The sequence below is a fragment of the Miniopterus natalensis genome, chromosome 21 (assembly GCF_054644295.1).
Source record: "Miniopterus natalensis isolate mMinNat1 chromosome 21, mMinNat1.hap1, whole genome shotgun sequence".
NCBI classification, from domain to species: Eukaryota; Metazoa; Chordata; class Mammalia; order Chiroptera; family Miniopteridae; genus Miniopterus; species Miniopterus natalensis.
This window is the reverse complement of record NC_142101.1, coordinates 11522063-11546469: the sequence shown is the minus strand read 5'-3', so window position 1 is coordinate 11546469 and position 24407 is coordinate 11522063. Positions and strand designations below refer to the sequence as shown.

Here is a 24407-nt window from a genome sequence, read left to right as displayed (position 1 = left end):
ATATTTAGAAGTATATTTATGTGGTTGTTTTAACCACTAAACTGTAAGCCCTCAAGGCTAAGGCCACGTCTCACCTCTGTCTTTCAGTTCTGATGCCTAGCTCTAATGTACATTTGGGAAATGCTGGCAGGTATTGAACTAAAGACAGTCTAAAGGGCACATTGTTACTCATAGTGCTGTGGACTTGGTCACTTTTTGTGTCTATTATAAATCAAAAGTAGAGAACAGGGGAGATGTCATTGTAGATTGAGTAGACAAGAGAGAAAAGCCTAAACCATTAAGAACTTGCAGCAAAACCTAATGGTCTTGGCATGAAAAGGGAGAGTATGATCACAGAGATTAGAAGTGATGACTGAGGCAGCAAAGACCAGGCTGGTGGTCTTTGGTTCTGACTGTGCATTAGAATAACCTGGGCTGCTCATGAAAATACAGATGCCTGCTGGCCTCCGAGAGATTCTGTTATCGTCTCCCTAGGTGGGACTTATATTTAGTCAGCTGCCCAGGTGACTCTGAATACATACCCACTGCATGAGACCCTGCTGGCAGAGGAGAGAACCAAAGCTGGAGGAACAGTAGGTGAGTTGGAAGGAACATCAGAGACTTCAGTGTCCCTGAAAGCACATTCCTGGTGTGGATGTGGGCAGGGGGGGGTGTCTGCGTATCTGTGTGTTTGTGCATTATTGGTAGGGTGGAGGAGGAATTGTAGTCTGTAGCCTCCAAGAGTGAATTAAAGCCTCTGATATATTAAGAAAATAGGCATATCCCAAATAGCTCAGCTCCTATCGGTGATATAAACAAGTTCTTTCATATGTTAAATAAACTCTCTGAAGTTCTGTCTACTGCTGTATGGAGGAAGGAAGAGTTTCATATTTGTTTATTTGCAGAAAATAAATCCTTGCCTATTCTAATTGATGATGAACATTTACTAATATTGGAATCTTACTGCTCAATAATCTAGAAAGTTGAATAGTAGGATAAATGTTACAGGACAGCAGCTGGGGCTCCGTACTTTTGACCCACTGACTGTGGCTCAACAGGAAAGTAAAAAGTGACCAAGATGCCACGGTTTTATAAACCCTCTGTGGCTGGCACCTTCGCGTGTCCTGGGGCAAGAAGCATGAAGAAAGAATTGTGCCATCTTGTGCACCCAAAATGCCATTTTGGACATCCAAAATTTGATGAGGGCCTTGTCAGACATCAATCCACAGATTAAACTGATACCAATACTATTTTGGGCAGATTTGATATTTGATTTGAGATTTGATGGTACCACCATGCCAGGTCCTAATGAAAGATGCCGTGACCCAGGCGACTTAGTGAGCAGGTCTTCACGAGCAGGAGTGTTCTGACTGTATACTTGGGTACCTATTTCCAGTTCTCCCCATGATTTCCATGAAGTTGCGTGCCCCTCCCTGTGCCCCCTTCTCCTCCTGGGAAGTGGGGACACCTCTGATTGTCATCTGGTAATGTTTATGAAGCTGCACCAGACCTTTGTCTGGAAGGCTCTGTTAACAGTAATGCATACTTGGTTTATGAGATGGTTACACGAGAATGGCGGTGGGGCAGGGTGCCAAACATGGCCAGGGCTTTTATCTCTGACATTAGAAAGAGGTCCCCTGGCTGTGGGCCAGATCAGAGTGTACCGGAATATGAAATGCAGAAGTGTGCTTTCTGTTGATGGGGCGCCGAGGGAAAGCTCGCCCTGCATTCAGCCAGCGCTGGCTTCCATGGGCAGAGTTGCCAAGCACAGTGTCTGAGTCCTGCCGCTTTTGTGCAGGGTCCCTCGTGGTGTGAGGTGGGACAAGAAAGAGCTGAACCATGGAATTTGGTTGCCTCCCTTCCCACCCCGTCCCAGACCTTGGAGGGAATGACCTCCCTGCCAGGCCCTCAGCCCAGGAATAATTGCCCTCTGGGATGACCCAGCCCCCAGCTTCCAGGAACAGAGCTCTGCCTGGATTAATTCACAGACTACAGAATTGTTTTAGGATAATGGAAGGAACCCTGGCTCTCCTCCACTGTGAGACAAAGGCAATTCTGGGCTCTTTCTTTTTGAAAATATGACTGAGCTATTAAAAATGATTCTTCTACTCAAACTGAGATGTACGCCTTTGAACTCTTTGCTTGTTTAGCATATGGTCAGAACAGCTCAGCGCTGCTTTATAAGGCGGTAGTAAGAACTGGTGAGCTGGTGCTAGCCCACTCTGAAAAGGTGGGGGAAGCTATTGGAAAAGGCATTAACTGATGTGAAGGGACAGATTCTGATGTCACGTTAAATAACTTCCTTATCGATTACCCTTATGAAAGCATGTCTAGACTTCTGTCCCAGGACTTGTTATCTGAAATTGTTAGTGTGGACCCCAGCTACACTATCCCCCTCGTTTAGGACCCCAGATTAAATAATCTGATATGCTTGCTTTACCAGATAAGCAAATACCATGTTCGCTGAGTTGGGAATGTTGCCCACTATAATCACTATACATACAAATGGCAGAGGGAGTGTGTGAATTAAATAATCTTTGTCAAATTCCTGGGCTGGGAGCAGTCTTCTGCACACTCTCTCTTCAGTCCTCTGCATACTCTCTGTGCTCTGACTGGTGCGTTGTATTGGTGAGAAAACTCGGCTTAAAATAGAATGAAGGTATTTGCAGTTAGTTGCACAACCACACATTTCAAAGTCTCCTATCAGAGTTTCAGGTTCCTCTTCATGCACAACGGACACCATATACATAGGTGACTAATGGTGTGGAATGATTAGTTTCCATCTCCATGGCAACCTTCATCAAGTTCTCACCTGGGGAAGCTGAGCCTAGAAGCACACTTAGCCTCCAGGTGTCGCAGCTGGCCAGTGGCAGAGCTCTGACTGGGCTCCAGTCCCACTGCTTCCACTTTCCTGGTGCTCCTCACACACTTCCCATTCCGGACATGGATTCCCGATCATGCTGTCCATCCTATTTTTAAATATCTCTGGAGAAACCCCGTCTAGGTTACCCCAACCTTTGCTGTCGGAACGTCGCCCCTTGGACCCAGTTTTACCTGTGCTGCTGCCAGTTAAAGCATCTTCACCTCTGTCTGCAGAGAATGGAAGTAGGAAGAAGGAAATAGGAGATCAGAGGTGTGGCCGATTGGAGACAGGGCTGAGGAGACAAAACCTGCCCTGCAATATGGGGGGATGCTTTATCTTAATGCCTGTTGCCATGAGAACACTTTTTCCTGTGCAATCTGCATTTTTCCCAATCTCATACCTCCCACCTTGTGGTGTTTACACAGTGAGATTGGCAGAACTCTGCCAGGAGTTGGAAGTAGTACAAGTTCACAGCCATGCCAGCCAGCCATGCGATAGTCTGTGTACAGTGTGAAAAGAATCTGTGAGCGGAGCCAGTAGCCTTGTGCTCCATGTAATCCCTATGATAGATTCTGGGGAGCATATCTTTCCAGTATGGGAGGGGCGGTACAAGGAAGTGTCTCCTTAAATGTCATGTGATGTCTAGCTGCCTTTGTATATCAGCCAGTCATGCCAGTTTCCCCCAAAGTTGCAGGAAAGGCAGTTTCCATGTGCACCACTGACATGGGTAGGTTCTCAACAGCCCCATGTGTGTGGATGCCATTATTTTAAATTTCCTAGAATTGACCTGATTTGATAGAAGCAAATGAGCTTATTTCTCTGAGAAGTTGGTCACTGGGCTAGGAATGCCCTGCACAGAGGGAGGGAAGGAGTTGAGGTTGTAGCTGGAAGAGGCCTTTGGTGGTTCTAGATGTCCCAGCTTCACACACTCGAGACTGTTGTCACTTTCCTGGAAGCCGTGAAGAGAACATTCTCACTCCCTCTGGCAATTCTGTGTACGTGAGATTTAACCTTGAACCGGCAGTTGGTTCCAATTTGTGGCCTTGTGGAAATCTATAGTTGGTGTGGAGTCCTGCTTTTGCCTGAGAGGTAAAGCTCATGGGCATTGGCAAAGGCTGGCAGCTATAGTGGGAACCTCAAGCTCAGTGGTAACAGAACAGTGCTGCTAGAGGCTCAGGCAATTCCATGGGTCCTTCTCTTCAACATCAGCACTAGTTTTAACTGGCTCGGTGCTCCTAGTTGCCCAGTGCTTCCAAGGCACTGATATGACTGGCTGGCTGGAGAAGGCTTGCCACCTGAGAAGAGGACATCTCTTCTGGGGTCAGCCAGCTCAGGGGTGTGGGGCGTAAGGGAGGCGGGGAAGGCTGGAGCTCCGGGCTCTTGAGAGGACACAGATTGTAGAGCCCTGCTGCACCCTCCTGTACACACCACTTGTGGGCACGGAGATGACATCATTTTGCAAAGGTGATCTGCGCACTGGTAATAGAACCTGGATGGTGTCCTTGTCATCTGAATCACAGCTATATTCATTGCTCCAATTATCATGGATCCCATTGGAAAGTACACAAAGGATTATGTCTGTGGAGGCCGGAGGCCATTTGGCCTGGTTCTTAGTGGATGGAGAGGAGTTTGTCTGGAGGAGTAAGTGGAGGAAGAGCCTTCTGGGCAGAGGGCATGGGAGCTGCAGAGATGTGGGCCATGGCCTAGCTGGTTCTGGATTCCATTGTCACTTGCCCTCTCCTCCATTAGGGTAAGACTGTTTTTCTCTTCCAGCAAACAAAGCAGACTAGTAGGGCCCCTGGTGGTCCCCTGTTCTCTAGGGTGGGGATTGAAAACTCAGGCCACTATGCCATTTATGACATTAATGCTTCTAGAAGGTGCAAAGGAAAGGGTCAGAAGGTGCACCTACTCAGAGAATTATCATCACTGAAGAAACTTAGCTTCAGGGAGGTTACATTCCTTGCCAGGTCACACAGCTATGGAGGAGGAATTCAAATCCACATTTTATGACTCTAAACCTAGGGTTCCTCCGACTAAGTCCTAATTATTGTGTGTAGCAGCTTGTTAATTTCTAATTAGATCATTCCGAAGGTTGAGCTGCTTGAAGTAGAGAACGTTCCTTCTTCCCCCATCCATCCAGCTCATGGTTGATGAGATAAGAGTGAACGCTCTATTTTTAACCACTCTCTTCCCACTTTATGGAAGAGCCTGTTTTTCCCTCAAGTTAAATCTGAGCTGCTTTCAGTTGTTTTTGCCAAAGGAGGTGGAAATTGGTTCCAGCAGAGATGTTTCCTGTGAATCTAAAGATTTCAAATGCTGTTGTATTTAATCTGTTAGTCCCAGTATATTATCCATGAACCAGAGAACCTGTCAGAGGTGCTGCAGTTAAACTCTGTTTCCCTTATGATTTTGAATTTCAGAAGTTCGCAGTCTCTCTTCTAAGTGCACACACTATATCTGAACCTCATTCTGCTTTAAAAACAAAACAGAAAAACCCTCTCCTTCTTTCAAAACACTTAGAATTATTGAATTACTGGGAAAGTTTGTAAGCATTTCATAATTTTCTTTCCTATACTAATCTCTCCGGTCCAGTCTAATTAGAGTCTGCATAAGGATTAGGTAACAGGAAGTCCTGCACAGCAGATTGCCAGTCTCCTTTCCTTTTAATGTGAGCCATCTGAAATTAGCCCAGTGCAAGGGTTTCAACATCAAACACTGTGAGCCAAGCGAACACATCTGGTTAAGCATTCCAGATGCAGAGCAGATCTGCATGGCTGCATCTGACGTTTGAACCTGATGGAGCCAGTGGTCACTTCCCCAAGATGTGCTCAGCTAGTCTTGCTGGATTCCAACTTTATTCTATTGAAGTAACTCAAGATTTGTAATTCACTGTAGCCACTGACACCTGGAAGGTTTGCTTCCTACCCTCAAACCCAAAGGAAACATTTATGGTCAATTGAACGTAATTGTGTGACTGGCACCCTTTTATGTAGTGGTGAGATTATCTCATATCATATGGTACCTATTTTTTACACTTAAGGGAATGACACTAGAGTATTGATTTATCAGTATGGGGGAACTTAGATGGCCTCAATGATTCATCCCTGGACAGATGGGGGCAGGGATATGTGGGCCAGGTGAGCAACAGGAGGCTCAGGATAATGTTGGAGGTAAAAGCCAGGAGAGTCAGCAGAGTCCATTCCCAAATAATCTTGATGCTGTTGTCAGAGTGGTCCCCAGTGCTAGAGCTCCTCTGGCTCTGCACTCTCCACCCTCTAGAGTGGCCAAGGACAAAGAAAGTCAGTGTCACAGACCAACATCTCAGGTTATGGGTGAGGAAGCCGAGGCTCTGGGGAGGAAGGCTCGCCCAGGAACATTCAGCTCACCAGGCCAGAGGTGCTGATGGTGCCAGAAGCAATGTGCTCTTTGTTCTCTTCATCGTCTCCCAGCAGAGTGAACTTATTCAGGAATCCTACTTTTAGTTTGAATTATTTTTACCACCTGGAGGACATTGAGCAGTGGTACATTTTATTTTTTTTAAATGTATATATATAAAATGAATGTTTCCCACCTACTGAGAACAAGTTTCCAGACTCATTCATTCAAGCTCCTTTTACATAGCAAAGCTGAAATTCAAGAAGGAATTTTTTCCCTAAATAACTTTGAATGATAGCAAGTGTCTGTGAAACGTTTGGTTAAGAAATAATGAAATAAAGACGTAGTGTACTGATTTCATACCTCAGGGACTGAAAAAGAACACACTAATTTACTCTCATATTTGCAAACTAGAAAAGTAGATTTAAATTATGCTTCCCTAAATAGTTTGTTTATGTAAATATGTCCTGTATATATATATAGGAATATATATGTGCATATGTGTATAACATGTTAGCGTTCTTTCAGACACACAGATACACACACATACACAATGCTCTCCTTTTACCTGGTGTGGGGAGAGGGGAGACAGACCCCATTGTAGGGACAGCTATAGGAGAAGACACGGAATGGAACACGGTGGGTCAGGAGGTAGAAATGAGAGTGAGGTGAACTGGGGACCTGAGAGAGTAAACTTTCTCCATAATGGAACCCCCAGGGAGTTGATAGTTAGCTCTGAATGAATGTAGCTTTGTCTAGCTCCAATATAAAGTGCTCTAAAGAGCTGTTGTTTCTGAATGTTTGGAAGCAATTTCAAAGCTTTCCTGCTCTTTTGATAAGTAAAGTCTTTGGCTCAACCCAAAGAACAGCTAATCAGATTATGATTGGGATTTAGTAGTGAATATAATTGTAACTTCAATTTATAATTGAATATAAATGTAACCATAGTCTCAGCTGCTTGGTGGAAGAATACAAGAACCCCACGTGAGCTCCACGTTAGAGGATTTTACTGGTCTTTTCCAAGTGTGAGTGCTGGGAATATTGTAGGGCCTTTCATAAGCCTAACTGCCAGACTGTTTTTCAAAATGGTTGACCACCATTTTACATTCTTTTCAGTAATACATGAGAGTTCCAGTCTTTCCACATCCTCATCAACACTTATTATCTGTCTTTTTGTTAGAGCTGTTCTAGTGAGTGTGAAAGTGTGATGATCATTGTAGTTTTGATTTGCATTTCCCTGATGGCCAATGAGATGAGAATTTTTCCATGTGCTTATTGGTCATTGAATATCTTCTTTGGAGAGTCTGTTTATATCCTTTGCCCATTTTTTAAATTGAGTAATTTACCTTCCTTTCTGTCCTTTTAATTTGGTCTGGGCAGGATGCTGATATGCTGACTGGTGATGAGCAAGTATGGAAGGAAGTTCAAGAATCCTTGAAGACAATCGAAGACCTGAAGGCACATTGGAGTATCCTTTTCACCGTGGACTGACTTGTCCTGTTGGCGTTGCTTCCGTATTGGTTGGAGCCTGGGGTTAATGAAGCCAAGGCTGGGGTTTGACCTCTCCTGTTCCATGGTCTAGTAACAGTCAGTAAGTAATAGCCTCTTTATATGTAAAAGGTAACAAATTTCTGGGTTCTCTTCCTCTCATAACCTATATCTCTAGGAAAGAATAGCTTAGAATTCTTATATTTCAGTGTCATTCACCTTCAGATATAGAAGCTTCATATTAAATCAGCCTTGCCTGCAATGGCAATGGGAGTTGCTGTATAACAAATATTCTTGGCATAAATAGTAAGGTCCATGCTTGAGTGGGTCAAAGTTCAGTATAAGGACAGATCACTTACGATGGAGGTCACTTGAGAAGGCTCTACTGATGTCATGCTGTTCAAGAGAGATCCTGAATCAGGGACAGGATTTACATAGGCAGAGGCTGAGGGGGGGCCACTTTCAGTAGAGAAGTTGATTTGAGTAAAAATGTGGCAAAGGCAATCCGCAAGGCGAGAAGAAAGAGACAAAGGCCAATGGAAAAGATTAGAAAATGTCATTCAGATGTCTTGGGTAAATGATATCCCAGGCATGAAGAAAATTTGCAAGTGAGATTTCTAATCTACAGTCAGTGTTCTTTAAAGAATTGTAAAGGACAGGAGAGGTAGTTAGGTAAATGTCCCTATTTTTAAAAGTGAAATGAGTAATTTCTGAAATCTATAGCCCAGTGAAGTTATTTTGGTTTTTGGTTTGGTGTGTGTGTGTGTTTAGAATTGGTTACTAAAAGAATGGAAAAGAAAGCTGTGATCACCAGGGTGCCGCATGGGTTCACTAAGAGCAGGTGAGTCCGTGGAATCATGGCTTTCTTTGGTAAAGTTTGTAGATTTCTGAAAGTTTTGATTTTTATAAAAAAGTAAAGAAATTTATGCTAGATGCTAGCATGACCAGACATCTTACTAAGTGGTTGAATAGCGACACTGAAAACTAGTGCTAATCGGACCACTGTCACTCTGAATGCTTTGTTCTCATCTCTGTCCCCTTCTGCCTTTGCTTCTGTACCTTGAGTGACAATACAGAGCACGGGCTCATCTGATTCCCAAAGGTGTGCAGATGGGGAGGGTGGCAGAGGCTGATGACAGAGTCAGGAGCTCAGAAGATCCCCGAAGGCTTGAAATAATCCTGAGCCTAAAGGGATGACATTCAACAAGAGTGTATATGAAATCTTCTATTTGGGTAAAAAAGGTCAAGCGTATAAACATACACAAAGGTTAGCGTCAGAACAGAGAATAATTCTAGGGTTTTAGTAAACAACAAAATCTGATAAAATGTAAGGGTATAATTTGACCACCCAGAAGACCACTGTGATCTTGGACTACATTAATAGAAATAGAAACTTGAAAATGAGAATGGTGATAGTATTAGTCTGATCATATCTGGAATGTTTTATTCAGTTTGGAGTACGACTTATTAAGAGGGATATGGAAAAATTGAAATAAGTTTTGAGGAGTGGAACCAGGATCAAAATGGAATGGGCACCCTGTCTATAGGCAGGATGGGGATATTGGGAAAAGAGTCAGATCTGGGAGCAAGAGAAACATTCTTGGCTCAGAGAGCTGTTACCCTGCAGAGGAATAGACTTGTTCCGTGGGGTCCAAGCAGCAGAATTAGGGTGCGTGGATGACCCAGCAGCGTTCAGTTTCGACTGGACAAGGCTTTACTGAACACTGACTCTGGGCCAGGGGCCTTGCCAGTTATAACCCACCTTGTGGCTCAGGCAGGATGAAGAAGACACAGCCCTGGCCTCACAACTCTCACACCTAGTGGGTTAGTAAATATGTAAATGAGTACATATTTTGGTGAAATTTTATTGCATTTTGCTTTATTGCACGTCACAGATCTTTCATTTTTTACAAACTGAAGGCAAGACCGCCCACCAGCAAAAATATTACAACTCACTTTCTTGCGGTGGTCTGGAACCGAACCCTCAGTCTCCGAGGTCTGCCTGCATATATCTGAGGGGCAGCAAAGGCACAGTAGTCAACTTCGGGGCGTTAAAGCAGGTGTCACGGAGGCAGCACCCGAGCTGTGACTAGATTAGCCGGAGTTCGCCGGGTCAGCCCAGCGCAGATGGTGAGGCCACCAGAGAGGTTACCGCGGGGATGCATGTGAGTGCGAAGCATGCTGCTGAGAAACGGCCAGTTCAGTATGCACGGGGGGAACGTGGCCTGGCTGTAATGCACAGGGGCGGACGTTATAGGTGCGAGGGGACCATGGGGGGATTTTGAAGCAGCAGAGTAAGAGGACTAGGTGAGTAAAAGCCCTGTGGCCCAAGTCTTTGTCTCAGGAGCTGATTAATTCCCAAGTGGATCCACTTTGTCCCCTTTTCTCTCTCCCCCTAATCTTCTTAGTGTCATTTACAAGTTCTCGGAAAAGGTATCTGTTCTGTGCATTGACAGCCTGCTCTCCGGGTGGGCTCTCAGCCCCGAGTGGATCCAGAGTGCACCTCCTCACTGAACAGAATGAGCTCAGGTAAACACCAAGAGAGCTCCAGTGACTAAATTCTTGAGCAAACACACATCGGCATTGGCTTGGGGGAAAAGCCTCTTAGTTAAAATTATTCCATTTTTTTGCTCACTGGGGTGTTTCGCAGGGGAGGGTTGCCTTGTTTGCCAGGAGACGGTTGCCAGTGTTGCGAAGGGAAATTGGCACTCGGTCCCTTCCAGCTTGCTGGGGGATAAAGCAGATGCATTCCTATCAGGGGCTGCACAATATCTCATCTGGCTTTTGCTTTTGAGGCTTGTCGACTCCAAACCTCTCTCAAATGAGTTGGAGCAAGTGTAAGTGAAGAGGCAAATAATAACGAGGTCAAACAGCACAATGGTAAAATGAGGTGCCGAGTCTTGCACAGAAATGTCCAGCGTTGTGTAAGAGGCAGGCATTTCCCCTGACAGTTCGTCAGACAGCTACTCCTGGAACAGAAAGCCGCAGAGGTTAGCCCGGCAATCTGTTTCAGAATCAGTGCACTGCCTCAGATACTGCTCCCCCGCCTCCAGGAGGCTCGCTCAGCAAACTTTAAACATGCCCGGCAGATGGACACAAAAGAAAGCCTCCAACTCGCTTTTCTTCAATAAATGTACCTCTTCCGAGACCAGTCAACTCCTCCGAGACAGGACTCATCCTAAAATCATAGTGTAACGTCCAAGAGGTGTGAAGTAGCAGCCTCAGCCCTGTGTGGTGGGGCTTGAAACTCTAACCTTGGGGTGAGGTGTTATGCTTCCAGGAGGCCCCCCCTGAAGGGAAACTACATTTCCTGTGGGGTTGGCGGAGATACAACTACTCACTCACCCAGTGGGCTGATGGGTTTATTGAAGGTGTTTGCTAATGTTCTGGAAAGCAGTGTCCTGAGAGTGGATGCCAGAGGAGGTGGATTTTGCTAGAAGGAGGGATGAAGCTTGAAGCAGGCCCTCTGTCAGGGCAGGGCTGCTGTGTCAGGTCCCAGAGAAGAGGCTTTGAGTGGGGGTTTGGGGGAGACAGGAGAACACTGGATAGTGAAGAGACTGGATTGTGTGGGAGTGGGGAGGGGTGTGTGGATGGGAGGAAATTCGATCGGACTCAGTCCACTGAACCATTTTCCTTCAGCCTCGTCGCACTCAGAGGTCAGGACACAGTAAGGGAGGAGAAAGGCAGTAATTTTGGTGGTGTGTGTGTTGCATGCATTCCACTAAATGTTTTCCCACTGTGTCCCTGGCACCCAAACTCTGCCTGTTTCACAAGAGAACACATAAAGAATTTTTAAATTTTTACATGCAGTATTTTATTTCTTGAAGTAACATTGGGCGTTTTTATTTCTGGCCTACCTCAAAGCACTTAGATTAGATAGACTTACTCTGAACCTGAAATCAGACGCATGGCAAAACCAGCTTGGACATAAGTCTCGCTTTATCTACAGTCAAAGGCTCTGCCATTTCTGGGGCATCTGAAAACTGCAAACCTTTCACCCTAGAGGAATTCCAACACGTGAAAGCAGGTAAACTTAGAGGAGCTACACAGGGGGAAGGTGGGAGGTGTGGGAGAAGGGCCTGCCCCATCCGGCATCCTCCTTGGTGCACCTGACACAGCAGCATAGGAAAGAAACCACATGGGGGCCCTGGCCATATGGCTCAGTTGGGGCATCGTCCTGCACACCAAGAGGTTTCAGTTTGATTCCTGGTCGGGGTGCATACAGGAGGCAGTCAGTCAGTGTTTTCTCTCTTGCCCTTCCTGTGTCTCTAAAATCAATAAAATACACATATTCTCAGGTGAGGAACAAAGAACAAAAAACCTATATGAGGTCCTTGGGTGCCGGCACTCTTGCTTCAGCTCTGCCTGAGGGGTAATTCATCTCAGGGATTCAGGGCACGCTCCATATAGCATGTCTTCCGTTACAGGGGTCTCAGAAAGCAAGGTCACACCAAGGCTCTGGGAGAGTAAGTTACGGTTGGTTAGAGAGTCAAGGTTGCTCAGCAGTGGGTACTGGGCTTTCTCTTCATTCTTTTAAAAGCATCATTTCCCCCTGCCCACAATTTATGTGTATAAACCATGCTCTTAATATCTTTTGTTTGGAGGGTTTAAAATTCACACACCTTTTTTCGGTTAAGTATAGGCTTGGGTCGCTTGTGCTTTATAATCAAAATACTTCAAAATGGGAAGCAGTGAAAATGAATTCAAGTTGTTTCCCCTAGTGTGAGCCTGTGGGTTGTGTATTGGTTTCCTGTATGCCCAAGATTCAGATGACACAAAAGCAATAATGAGCTCCTCCTTTAAAAAGGAATCTTCTTTTATTTCGGATGAGTTTTGAAACAAGCTAGCAGAGTAAATCATTTTAAACTGAACTAACTTAATCTTTAGTTCAGTTTAATAAACAGCGGCCTTCATTTCATGACTGGGTTTAGAGAGTATACATTTAGGAACATGAAGAAAGAACGGCTCTTGGGAAATCTTAATCCCCCAAAGCATTGGCTTGGTTGGAAGCTGGTTTGTTGATGTAAACAGACTTTACTTCTCCAAGATGCCACTTACATGTTTTTGTCTCTCAAGTGTGTTTTCAGGCAGCTCATCTGTGCAAAATAATGGGTTCTTCCTTCCCTCCTGTGCCTGCGAGCTCTCCAGACTTTTGGAGAATCTCATTTTACATTTGTTTTTCTTGGTGAAGACAATGAATCCTTAACTAAGGTTAATAACAGAGTGGGAACAGGTTCTGGCCATGTGCCAGGCGATCATAAGCAGCAACTCGGAACGGCTCCCTGATATCAACATCTACCAGCTGAAGGTGCTCGACTGTGCCATGGATGCCTGCATCAACCTTGGTCTGTTAGAGGAGGCGTTGTTCTACGGCATTCGGACCATGGAGCCTTACAGGTAAGTCCCAAGGAGAGGCTAAAATGAAGGCTACAGTGTCTTTACTTTGGCCAAAGGAGCGACATGGTGAAGTCACTCTGATTATTCCTTTTTTAGTTTCCCATCTGCTTCTCGATCAGTGTGTAAAACCAAATGTCATTTTATTCACTCCTTTGTGCATTCATTTATGCATTCATTCATCATTTGTGAAGGTCCTTCCGTGTGTCAGGCACTGAGGGTATTCAGAAACTAATGAGATGCTGTCTCAGTGTGGGGCCAGTGATTATAATACAGTGTGCTGTTTATAGTGCTAGAAGCAAGTACAGTGTCCTGGGGAGCCAGAGAGGAGCACACGGCTCAGACCTGGCTTGGGGAGGCTGTGACATTAGCCTTAGCTGATCTGGGTGAGGCTGGAGGTGTGGGGTCTCAGTCTGGCTGACAGTAATAATGGTGTCTTCCATATATCAGGGCTTTATGGTTCCCAAGGTGCCTTCACTCCAGTCATGTGACTTCCTGACCCAAGCAGGAGAGCAGGAGACAGCTGCTCAAACATGGTATTGAGTCAGGTGAAGGAACTGTTGGTAATTGTTTCTTGTCTGACTTCAGCTTCTTCAGACCAGTGGGTGTTTTGTCCCTAGATGCTCTTAGAACTCAGAGGAGCATTGGCAGTGCAGAAGTCTGGTGCTGAGAGTTTGATGCTGGCGGGTGAGGGACCCTGGTTTGCAGTGAGCTAAGAACATGTTTGGGAGCCGAACAGATGAGTCCAGGGGTTAGGGCGCAGAGACCTACCTACCATCACCTGAGCTGAAATAACCATCTCCAGCAGAGAACAAGGCCATTCTCTGCTGGGAAGGTGCCCCAAAGCATCTGGGATCTGGGGAGTATGGGAAGGTTCCTGGAGAGTGGGGTCACCATTCTGGGAGCTCTGAAGACCATGCAAGTGTGATGTCAGCCCTAAGGGGCTAAGCAGTGAGAATCCAGGTCTGAATCTATACAGCTTGGGACAACAGGCAGGGAGTGGTTCTAAGTGAAGGAGGGGAGGAGACAGAGCCCAGGGTTACTGCCTGTCCCCACTTGAGGAAGAGCCTCAGGGGACTCCTGAGAAGGAGAAATTACCAGGATCATCACAATGAGAACAGAAGTAAGTCTAGTCTAGGGTATCAGTTCAGGCAAAGTGGTCAGGAAGCCAGGCCTCAGCCAGGAGGGTGGTCCAGGCAGAGAGGAACCAGAAGATAACAGAGGCCTCACCAGCCAGGTGCATGGCAGAGGTTTGTGGGCCAGCCATGGCACCAGGGTGACCCTGAGGGTGTTTTCAGAACTTCTGGAGGTGGTTTCTTCCACCGTCTTGTGGTTGCACAGCTTTGGAATCCAGACTGTGAGTCAGCTTTAATCAAACTTGTAAGATTGCCTTGAGGGCTGAGACTGTACTTTCCCATGGTCCTGAAATGTGTATTCAATGTGATGAATCTTGTGGGTTTTCAGAAATATGATCTGAACACAAAGAGATAAGACTTCATTCTCTAAACCTCAGTGTTGCAATGAGAGGCAGGTGGGAGACCATTGGTGCTACCTCTCTGAACTCCAGGGCTTGGTCTCAGGAAGCCAAGTCACAGGCTGCTGGGTGAGTGATAGGGTCTAGCCAGGAGATGCAGACTGAGAATCCTCCTGTCTCCAGGCCTCCCCGGCAGCCACAGTGCCCACCCTGCCTGCCCCATCCACCCCTTCCTTTGACACCCAGGCTGTCTCTGAGCCCAGAAGCTTTATGCTGGTCCAGCACTTCATCAAGACAGCCCCACGCCTTTGAGAGCATTTCTCCTACACAGATTTTTAATCATCTTTCCCCCATACCTACCAAGGACGACTTCTTTGGAGAACTTATTCCTTAATTGGATGTTTTACTGACTTACCCTTGAGTCAAACAAAAAGGCTTTTCTTGTAGTCAAGGCCAAGTTTGCCAGAATATGCTCCATATTGTTTGGAGTACACCGGTCCATTTCCCTGGTGGTTGGCAGGTCAGTCTCTCTCTAAATGAACACTCGCTTCTGACACTGGGTGACAAATCTCCAAGCCTCCCTCGTTTCTCTTCCCTGGAACTGGTTAAGGAGTTGCTCTGCGTTGTTCTGTGTTTCAGGAAGTACAGCCCGCATTGATCACCTCAAATGAGCGCGATCTGAGCCGTTGGCTTGCCAAGGTGTAGTAGAAGAAAGGGCCGTAAGTGACCCAGAACCAGCAGAGTGGAGAGAAGTGAGAGGGTGGATGCTGTCATACTTCTCCCTTTTTCCCTTTCACTCAAACAAGGAACAAATGGCTCAGATGCCCTATAAGCCCTTTGACAGTCTTAGAATGAGAGGCAGGAATCTGGAAGTTGGCAGTTGTTTTTGCCCCCATGTATGCACGAGGGAATTCTCACTGTGGACCATCAGCCTTCTACATGGACTCCCTGCAAACGCCCTGGGTGGGCTTCTCGTTCACCTTTAGCCAAGACATGGCCAGTTAGTTAGGCATGAGTTACCAAGAGGTGACTGGGTTGCCACCTGCAGTAACCGTTTTGCGATGTTAATATACCATATGCAACAGCCAGCTTGAGGTCAAGTGTCCAGTGATGATTTTGTAGCTCCTGACCGTGGCCAAATTTTAACTGCTGACCTGAGAGGAGAAACTGTACATGTTCCATTTTTACCCAAATCACTGTATTGCCTTGAGCTCCCTTCTTGCTACTCTGTCATTTACTTTTACTCAGTAGAAATTCTTTTTATGATGAAACACAATATTAAGTTCTTTATGTTTTCATAATGCAGTTGAAGTTAATTCTCATACAACAGAATTTATCATCTGTAGCTCATAATGTTTCTTCCAAGAGTATCTGTACATGTACCTGTGATTACGTATCCATAGTCATCTATCCCTTAGCATTATAAACATTAAGCAGAATGAAAGTAATTTTAAAATATTTCTTAAATTTTATTTAAAATTTTAATTCAGTTGAATCTTAACCATAAGATAAATTGAGTTCCAAAAGTTAGTTTGCCACGGGATAGTTTAAGACTTGGAAAGTGTTTTTCTATTCAAGCAGGAGTTACAGATCTCAGTGAGGTTGCCGACTAGCCCATAATATCACAAATGTGTGCTATAAATTTGAAAAAAAAAGAGGAGGAAAATACATAAACAAAATGGAACATAGTGTTAAAATCAATTTAAATTATGAATACAAGTTAAACTTGATTTTCTTCAGGAACCGGAGAGTGATACGGAAATACAGGACTTTTTAAGGCTTTGAGGGGGACTTCCAATATATTCATATATGTTCTATTAACTTTTGTTGTAAGAGTAGTATGTGCGTCTAAGAAAGGACATTTTCACAATGAACACAAGGTAGAAACCACCGACATCTTTTGTGCTTTTGTCCCGCCTCCTAAGAAAATGCCAGTGTATATCCCTTTCCTGTGTTGCATCGGTCTGACTCCCATTAAACAACCTCCCTGTGAGCAAAATGAAGCCACACGCCACCCCTGGGGCCGGTCAGCTGCACAGGAAAACATTTAGTGTCTGTACTCACCAGTGTGTATGAGCAATGGCTACCTCTGAGAAACGGCTTTCTGTCTTCCTACTTATGAAACATTTCCAGCACATAAGCATTTCCCATTGTGGCTCACTTTCTTTCTTTTTTAACTTCCACAAGCCATCTCTGAGCACTTTGACTTTCCTGACAGAAAACCTTCAGTTTCTTATTACAACAAATTGTACCCTGAGCAGCTGGATAGCAAATCCTGGGGAATCTTTGGGGATGCATTGAATTCCTCCCGTTGAGTCAATCTCTTGCTTGGCTGCCCGTGCAGCTATATAACTGCTATCTCTTTGCGTTTCTCTCAGCTCTTGGAAGAGAAAGTAGGGAAAAAAACCAAACACACCCCATTTTCCCCTGTAGAGAGCCAACAGAAAACCAGGCAGGCCTGAGGATGGATGCAACATTGAGAGGCTGAAAAAGTACTGAGTAGAACCAATTTTAATTTCTTACTAAGTTTAGTTTTTTAAATCACATGTTTTATGATTTTAAAAAATGATCAGCGCACTTACATGCTGTTTATCTGTGTCTTTTGAGTGAATCGCGTCCTGAGTTTTCAGCAATTCTCCAAGGATAGACGAATAGACCTGCAATTAAATTACACAAATAATACTGATTTGTCAAAGCTCATAAATCTCATCACTTACAGAGAATGGTGATAAAATTTGTAAGGAACAGTAAGAGGTCCTTGAAAGAAATGAAAGATGGGGCATAAATGGCCCCAAAAAGACAGTTCCCAGTTATTGAGGTATCAAAGTTATTTTGAGTGCAAAATAATATCCTTTGGGCTAGGTCGTACAGAGCTCTTGAGCGCATGAGAGCATGCTGGCTGGAAAAAATGTGTAATACATAGATATGTTCAAGGGAGTGGGCCAGCCCGGTGCTAGGAAACGGGGGTGTGAGAGCCCAGTGGGCTGCTGCCCTTGAACGGGGCAGAGGCTAGGGGCTCTGGGAGCGCTGGGGGCTGGGGGAGCAGATGCAGCACCCACCTGCAGAGGAATGGATGATGGAAATTGCTCTTACTGCACAAAGGACACCCGCCATCCAATCACACTGCCCTTCAGAATCAGAGAGGAACAAATCCGCTCTCCCTGGGAATGGGAAATATTGCCGCCGTAATCGCCTCCCAAAGCAAGATGAATTGGGTTCAGCGATTGTCCAAGCGTCTGCCAGCGATTTGTTAGCATCATCTTTGCAGAGAAATAGCCGAGAGCACTTGAAGAACTCTCCACCTTTCAGCTTGCTCAAACTGCAAAGCAGTCGCTGTTGTTTAGCAAGAGCCTCCTGTGGACCAAGCAACTTCCCCATCCCTCTAGTCCTCAGCCACAGGGAGACGTTAGCCCGCCCTGTCTCTACAAGAGGAGGCTGAGGGTCAGACTTACGGGTCTTGCCCACTTGATGGCAGAGCTAGGGTTCAAACGCAAGCTTCAGGTTTTATTTTTTGTTATAATTTACCAAAAAAAAAAATCGAGTTAGCTTTACTTGGTCATAAAAGTGTAGATGGTTACTGCACTAGAGGGCTGAGTGGTCATTACAGCGGCACTGCCCTGCCTTCCTGCTACACGAATCTATCAAGATTCCTTTTGTTACATGGACAGAAATCCCACCCAGACCATCTGAGCTCAAAGGGAGTTTGCTGCCCACATAATGCGCAGCTGGGGCAGATCTGGCGTGATAGAGTTCAGGAGTACTGTCCGGGTCACCAGATGGGTGGCTGTCTCTCTCTCTTGCTCACTCTGTCTCCTCTCTCCTCTCTCCCTGGATCTGTTTCTCCCTGCTCTGCTCATTCCTCTACACTGTCCCATGCTTTCCCACAGACAGTCTTCCTCACAATGGTGGGGGAGAAAGATGCCTCCCAGCAGCCTCCAGTCCAGTTTTCCAGCTCTGCAACAGAAGAAAAGGTTCTGTTCCCTCTAGCTCCGCATTTAAGAATACGTATTTTAGACGGATTTCTTTGGCTTCTTTGGGTCTCATGTCCACTCCTGCCTGGACCAGGGGAGATGACGTGTTGGCTGCCCCACCAGAAGCACAGGTTTGGGACAGAAGCGTGGGGGTAGGTGGATGCTGGACAAACTAGAAAAATCGATGTCTACCGTACTGCTCCATTCAGTAATAGTCAAGTAAAAACTTCAGAAAGAAAACCATTTGAAGGCAGTGAAGACAGTCCAAAGGCTGACGAATAAAAGACTATGACATGGAAGAGGAAGAGTCAGTAGCTCCGCACCACTGGAGCGATGCACTAGGAATAAAGTTCCACAAGACCAGGTTTCTAGAGCTTCAGAGGGAGCAGCTCTCAGGACCCACTCAGGCCAGACACACAAGCCAGCTGCTTCGGAAGGTGTCCATTAGCTGCAAGAGGAAGATGAGTCATCAGGCCAGTGAGGGCCCCCTGAGGTGGGGAAGTTGTGTGAGGACCAGTGTACCTGATAGCAGTGTGTGACATGTTCCCTGAAGGTTGTTCAGTCCCAGTGCACATGACCTACTTCTGGCTGTCAGCACTAAGGAACGAAGTCAGAAGACTGCGTTCGTTTTGGAAATGCTGCAGAGAGAGTGCATCGATTTCAGCAAGGTGTTTGGTTCTGTCTCCTGGTACATTTCCTACAGATGGAAGAATATAGGCGAGTGAGGTTCACTTATACCTTTTAAACAGCTATTTCTGAACTGTAGTTGTTAAGAGATTGATGGACTCCTTTGGGGAAACACAGAGTGGTATGATGCCTCAGAGCTCCATTTTTTGAGTTCTAAGTCAACATTTTTTGTTGAAGACTTAATGAGATAAATACATAGAAGTTTTTTATGTATTTCAAATTTTCCAGGGATGCAAAAGTGAGAAGAAGAATACTATGGAGGACCGAATCAAACTTCAAAAGTATCTCCTTAGTTAGAAACGTGGTTGGTCTCAACAACATGGACTTAAACAGGGATATGTGCAAAAGTCTGCATTTGTGTTTAAAAATTCAATAGTAGGCCGGAGAATTTTTGCAGCATTTTGTGGTGGATTCTTTTTGGTTGCTCCATTTGTGTTAATTCCTCCATTCTCTCTCCTAATAGAACCTCCTATGTCCTGGCCGTGTAGTTTGTATGTGATTGACCACAGGGTAGTCCATGATTAACTTAAGCTAGAGAATTGCATTTTCCTGGTCACCTGACCTAAGTCAGACCAGTTGGAGCCAATGATAGTTCATTCTTGGACTTTTATTTGAGATATTAAGAAAGCAGACTTCCCTTCCCCTTTCCTGTTGTTCATGACTGAGGCTGTTAAGTCTCTTGGGACCACAAAGAGAGAAAACAGAGACCAAAACCTGAAAGCAGAGGTGAGGAATGGAGATAGATTCTGGTCACATTCAAGCATTGCTTGAATCCAAATTTACCCCTGTACTGTTGAGTTACATAAACACTTAGGCTAATAAATTTCATTTTTCGTCAGCAAATTTGAATTGGGTTTCTTGGTTCATACAACATAAAGAATCCTAACTGATGTATATGGGGGGTGAAGGGAGACGAGTCCAGTGCAGGGGCTAAGAAAGCTAACACAACCTTGGGCTGCATTATTTTAAGTCTAGTATCAGCATCAGTGGATTGGGTACATGCGTCCATCACACTGTGTCTGGAGAGTTTCTAGCTGAAAGACCTGGAGGAGAGGGATCTTGTAGCCACATGATAGGAGAAATGGCTGATGAAAAGTGGAAAAGATTTAGTGAAGGAAAAGGAGACATGCTATTAGTTTCCCAGTCTTCAGAGGGCTGTAGTGTAGGAAGGGAGTAGACACCTCCTCATGGCTGGAGCAGGAGGAACTCGGGTGCATGACTTGGAATGAGAAGGAAGACACAGTCCATGCCACAGTATTAGGAAGAGACCGTCACAATTCAAGTGCCCAACAATGGACCATTCAGTTTTGAAGAATAGTGAATTCCCCATCTTTGGAAGTATTTATGCCACATGACCATTTATTGGATTTTATCAAAATAATTATTTTATTGGGTAGGAGGATTGTACAAATGAGGCTTAATGTTCCTTCTGGCTGAGATTCTGAGTTTGAAAACCTCTAAAACCTCTTCAGTTTCAATCACAAATAGAGTACAAACAAACCAACTCCACTCTAATTCTCTATTACCTCCGTTATCATTAAGTTATGAATGATACATACCCTTTCCTTCCTCTGCCTGGTTCTAAGGAATGAGTGTAGCTTTGATAGCTTGTAATTTTTTCCTATAACTTAGTAGGCAGTGGAGTAAGATAATATATATCTTGAGTTATAAAGGATTGACATTTCATATGTGACAGGCTTGTTTCACCTATATTTGATTTCCTATGCTTTTGAAATATATATTTTTTAATTTAAGCATTTTTAATGTTCTTTCACCAATTCCTGAATAGCTTGTTAGTCTTAATTTTGAATTTAGAATTTAAATTAAATTTAAATTAATTTAAAATTCTTATATCTTTGGGATGTTTTTGAATTTACATTTAAATGTTTAATTGCTAGAAATACTAAATTAATGCTGATGGGCCACTGGAGGAATTATGGGAAGAAAAACTTAAAATGCTTGACATTTTAAACGAAGTTTAAAAAGAACGTTCAGAAACATCCAAAAGAAACCAGAGGCAGCCTAAACAACCTCACATGTGGAAAATTACCCACTTAATTTATGTTTCACTGGCTTTTTGCACATTTAGTATTTTTTGCCACTTTCACATTCCCGTCAGAGCTTTGGAAACATTTCCATCACAAGTAATAAATCTTGAAGGAAAAAAAAATGGTAAATTTATTAAAATCAGCAAATAATTTTCCAAATTGATCTTTCAGTGAATTGACTTGGTTTTGAATGAAGTTAAACTGGTTTCTTTTCTCCCAAACTTCTGAGTTTTCAGTAAATTAATGTACATTTTGAATCTCTGAAGGAGACATTTAGAATTAGACGACATTTCCCGAACAACTGTAAGTGCCATGAACCACAAAGGAGTTTGTTTCCTTTTGGGAGCAGCGACTCCCGTGTGAGGAGCTGAGCTCTCATGGGTGCTTCTGGGCTCCGTATTGAAAAGTCCCATTAATTAGATTTTAAGACTTTTTAAAACCTGTACCTCATTCTTAAAATAAAAAGCCCCCTTACTTTCAAGCCTGCTTCTTAGCAGCAACTTTTAAAACATATTTCTGTTTTCAGCACTTCCAATAGTTATTTTTATAGCTCTAAATATTTTTAGATGTATGTTTTTTATATACCACCTAACGAAATGATCTCCTTTAACTATAAAAAAAATACTGAGCTCATGTATCTTCTTTTCTTTATCCCTCATCTCCTTTTCCATTAAAAAATAATGATTGTTTAATTCTTTGAATGGCTACCTGTGAAACTTCAAACAATATACTGAAATTTTATTTTTTTAAAAATATATCTTTATTGATTTCAGAGAGAGGAAAGGAGAGGGAGAGAGAGATAGAAACATCAATGATGAGAGAGTCATTGATTGAGCCCGCAGCCCGGGCGTGTGCCCTGACGGGGAATCGAACCCCGATCACCTGGATCCTAGGTCGATGCTCAACCTCTGAGCCATGCCCGGCCGGGCTATACTGAAATTTTTATTTCTTCCTCCATCAACTTGAGGCAGTTGATTTTCCACTATATTAGATGGAGATTTAGTCTTCTCATTCTTGATGGAGAATTAGAGTATAAAGGTCTCAATTCAAAGTCATTTCCAATGACCATTTTAAAAGCCTGTGACACTGTCTTCTAAGACCTATTATTGCTGATGCCAGTTGGATTTGGGTTTCTTTGTCAATCACCCATTTTATCTCTCTCTGTTTTTCGGCTCTGCTCCTCCCTTTGATAGTCTGAGAGTTCACAGTGACGTGTCTGGTCATAGGTGTTTTTTATTCATGCCAGACCCTTTCATTACAAAGGCTCTTGTCTTTTATCTCTGGGAAATTTTTTCTTTATTTTTCCCTTTTTAATTTTATTTTCTCTATTTTCTCTGTTCTTTGGTTCTGAAAGTTCTGGTAGTCAGATGTTAAACTTCTGTTTCCAGTGTCTTGGGCCTTTTGCTTCAAGTTCTGAGAGTTATCCTCAACTTTATCTTCTAGACCTGTAATAGAATCTTACTATCTCAGCAAGTTTTTGTTTTTTAAATTTACAGAGACTCGTTCTTGAATGATGCCTTTTCCCTAGCTCTCTATTCTTATTTTTTGGACACAGCGCCTTCTCAGATCTAAGGATAATTGGTCTTTTTAAAAATTCTATTCCATTTTCTGAATGATCTGGGTGTCCTTCAAGTTCATTCCTTTTCTATTTATTCTGGTCTTTTTTCTTGCTGTGAACTTTTCTTGAAGTTTTGATACTTTTAGGTTATCCATATTTAACAACTTTATTGAGATATAATTTATATACCACATAATTTACCCTTTTAAAGTTTGCAATTCACTGGCTTTTAGTATAGTCACAAAGCTGTATAGGAGCCCCTTCCACAACCCTGTTCCCAATTCCGTTATTTATCAGCTTTTCTTGTTTGTTTCTTAAAAAAGGCCTACCAAATTATATTTTGGTATGTCAGGCTTCAGAACACAACTTGGATCTCCCTTTGTGTGTAAGAGCAGAGGGTATTAGCCTCAATTTAGAACTGTAAAAGCTGTGGCTCAGACAGCTGAGTGCCTTGCCCAAAGTCACACTTCCGAGTGGCAGCATGTTCATACCTGAATGATTTCTCCCCCCCCCCCCCCCCAAAAGGACGGTGCGGCTTCTGCTTCTGACTTCTGATGAATGCATGTGTCCAGAACATGAGCCACGGGAGCAGCGCAGGACCTGGGTGTCACAAGGGCTGGGCCCAGGGCGACCCTGGTGATGACTGGAAGTGGGAGGTTTCTGTTCCCTAAGCTCTCAGGCTGCCTCTCTGTCCAACACAAACGAAGCAAGGAAAGCCACACACACTCCCCTCCCCTCCCCCACCTGTGAATTTACGTTTTAGTTCTGAAATATCTTTGATAAGTATTTTCTCTGAGCAAAGAGAAATACGGAATCCTCCTTTCTACTTCTGTTTCTGAATGAGACTTTTAATCTCATGTTGTTTCATGGTCTCGAAATGAAATGTAAGATCTAAGGGAAAGGAAAAAAAAGTCAGAGATCGTATTTTCAGCTGCCAACTAATTTGGTGATTCTCCCAGGTGGGAAATCGATGTCTGCTCTTCGGAGGTGAAGCATGCATTCCGCGGTGCTGTGTGCTTTCTTCTTTGAAAATTAACTCACCCTCCATGCTTTTCAACTTCTCAATGAACTATATTTCATGCTTGCCTTTCCCCAGACACAGTGTATGTGTTCTGAGTAGAAATCTGAGCTGGTGGTGCCTGGAGGGGGTGGTCTCAGTCAACTGTAAGAGGATTGCACTGGATTCCCCAGAGTTAGACTGGACATCTCCTAATGTCTCAGGTCTGAGTGTCAGAGGCCTGCCAACCCCCAGGTTCGTGTGGAACTTGACTCGGGGAGGAGTTTTGTTCTTATTAGGACTTCTTTATTCTGCAGTTATTGGTCCAGTAGCAATACTCTCTTGAGTATTAACATGGTCTGATCAAAAGGACAAAGATTACAGCCCTGGCTGGTGTGGCTCAGTTGGTTGGGCATCGTCCTGTGCTCTGAAAAGTTGCTGGTCGAAACGTGGTCAGACCACATGCCCGGGTTTCGGGCTTGATTCCTGGTAGGAGTTGTGCAGGAGGCAGCTAATCAGTGTTCCTCTCTCACATTGATGTTTCTCTCTCCCCCTCTCTACCTCCCTCCCTAA

The 24407-nt window shown here is 44.2% G+C and overlaps 1 protein-coding gene across 3 annotated transcripts in view; it reads left to right on the top strand.

Annotated features, from left to right (window-relative positions):
- The window catches only part of SMYD3 (SET and MYND domain containing 3), a 358155-nt gene that overhangs the window by 288899 nt on the left and 44849 nt on the right, over positions 1–24407 (top strand). For all 3 annotated transcript variants that reach the window (XM_087829018.1, XM_016201413.2, XM_087829019.1), the window contains 2 exons: positions 7598–7685; positions 12928–13102. In XM_087829018.1, the coding sequence (XP_087685144.1) occupies positions 7598–7685; positions 12928–13102 (263 nt within the window). The remainder of the gene's footprint in view (positions 1–7597; positions 7686–12927; positions 13103–24407) is intronic.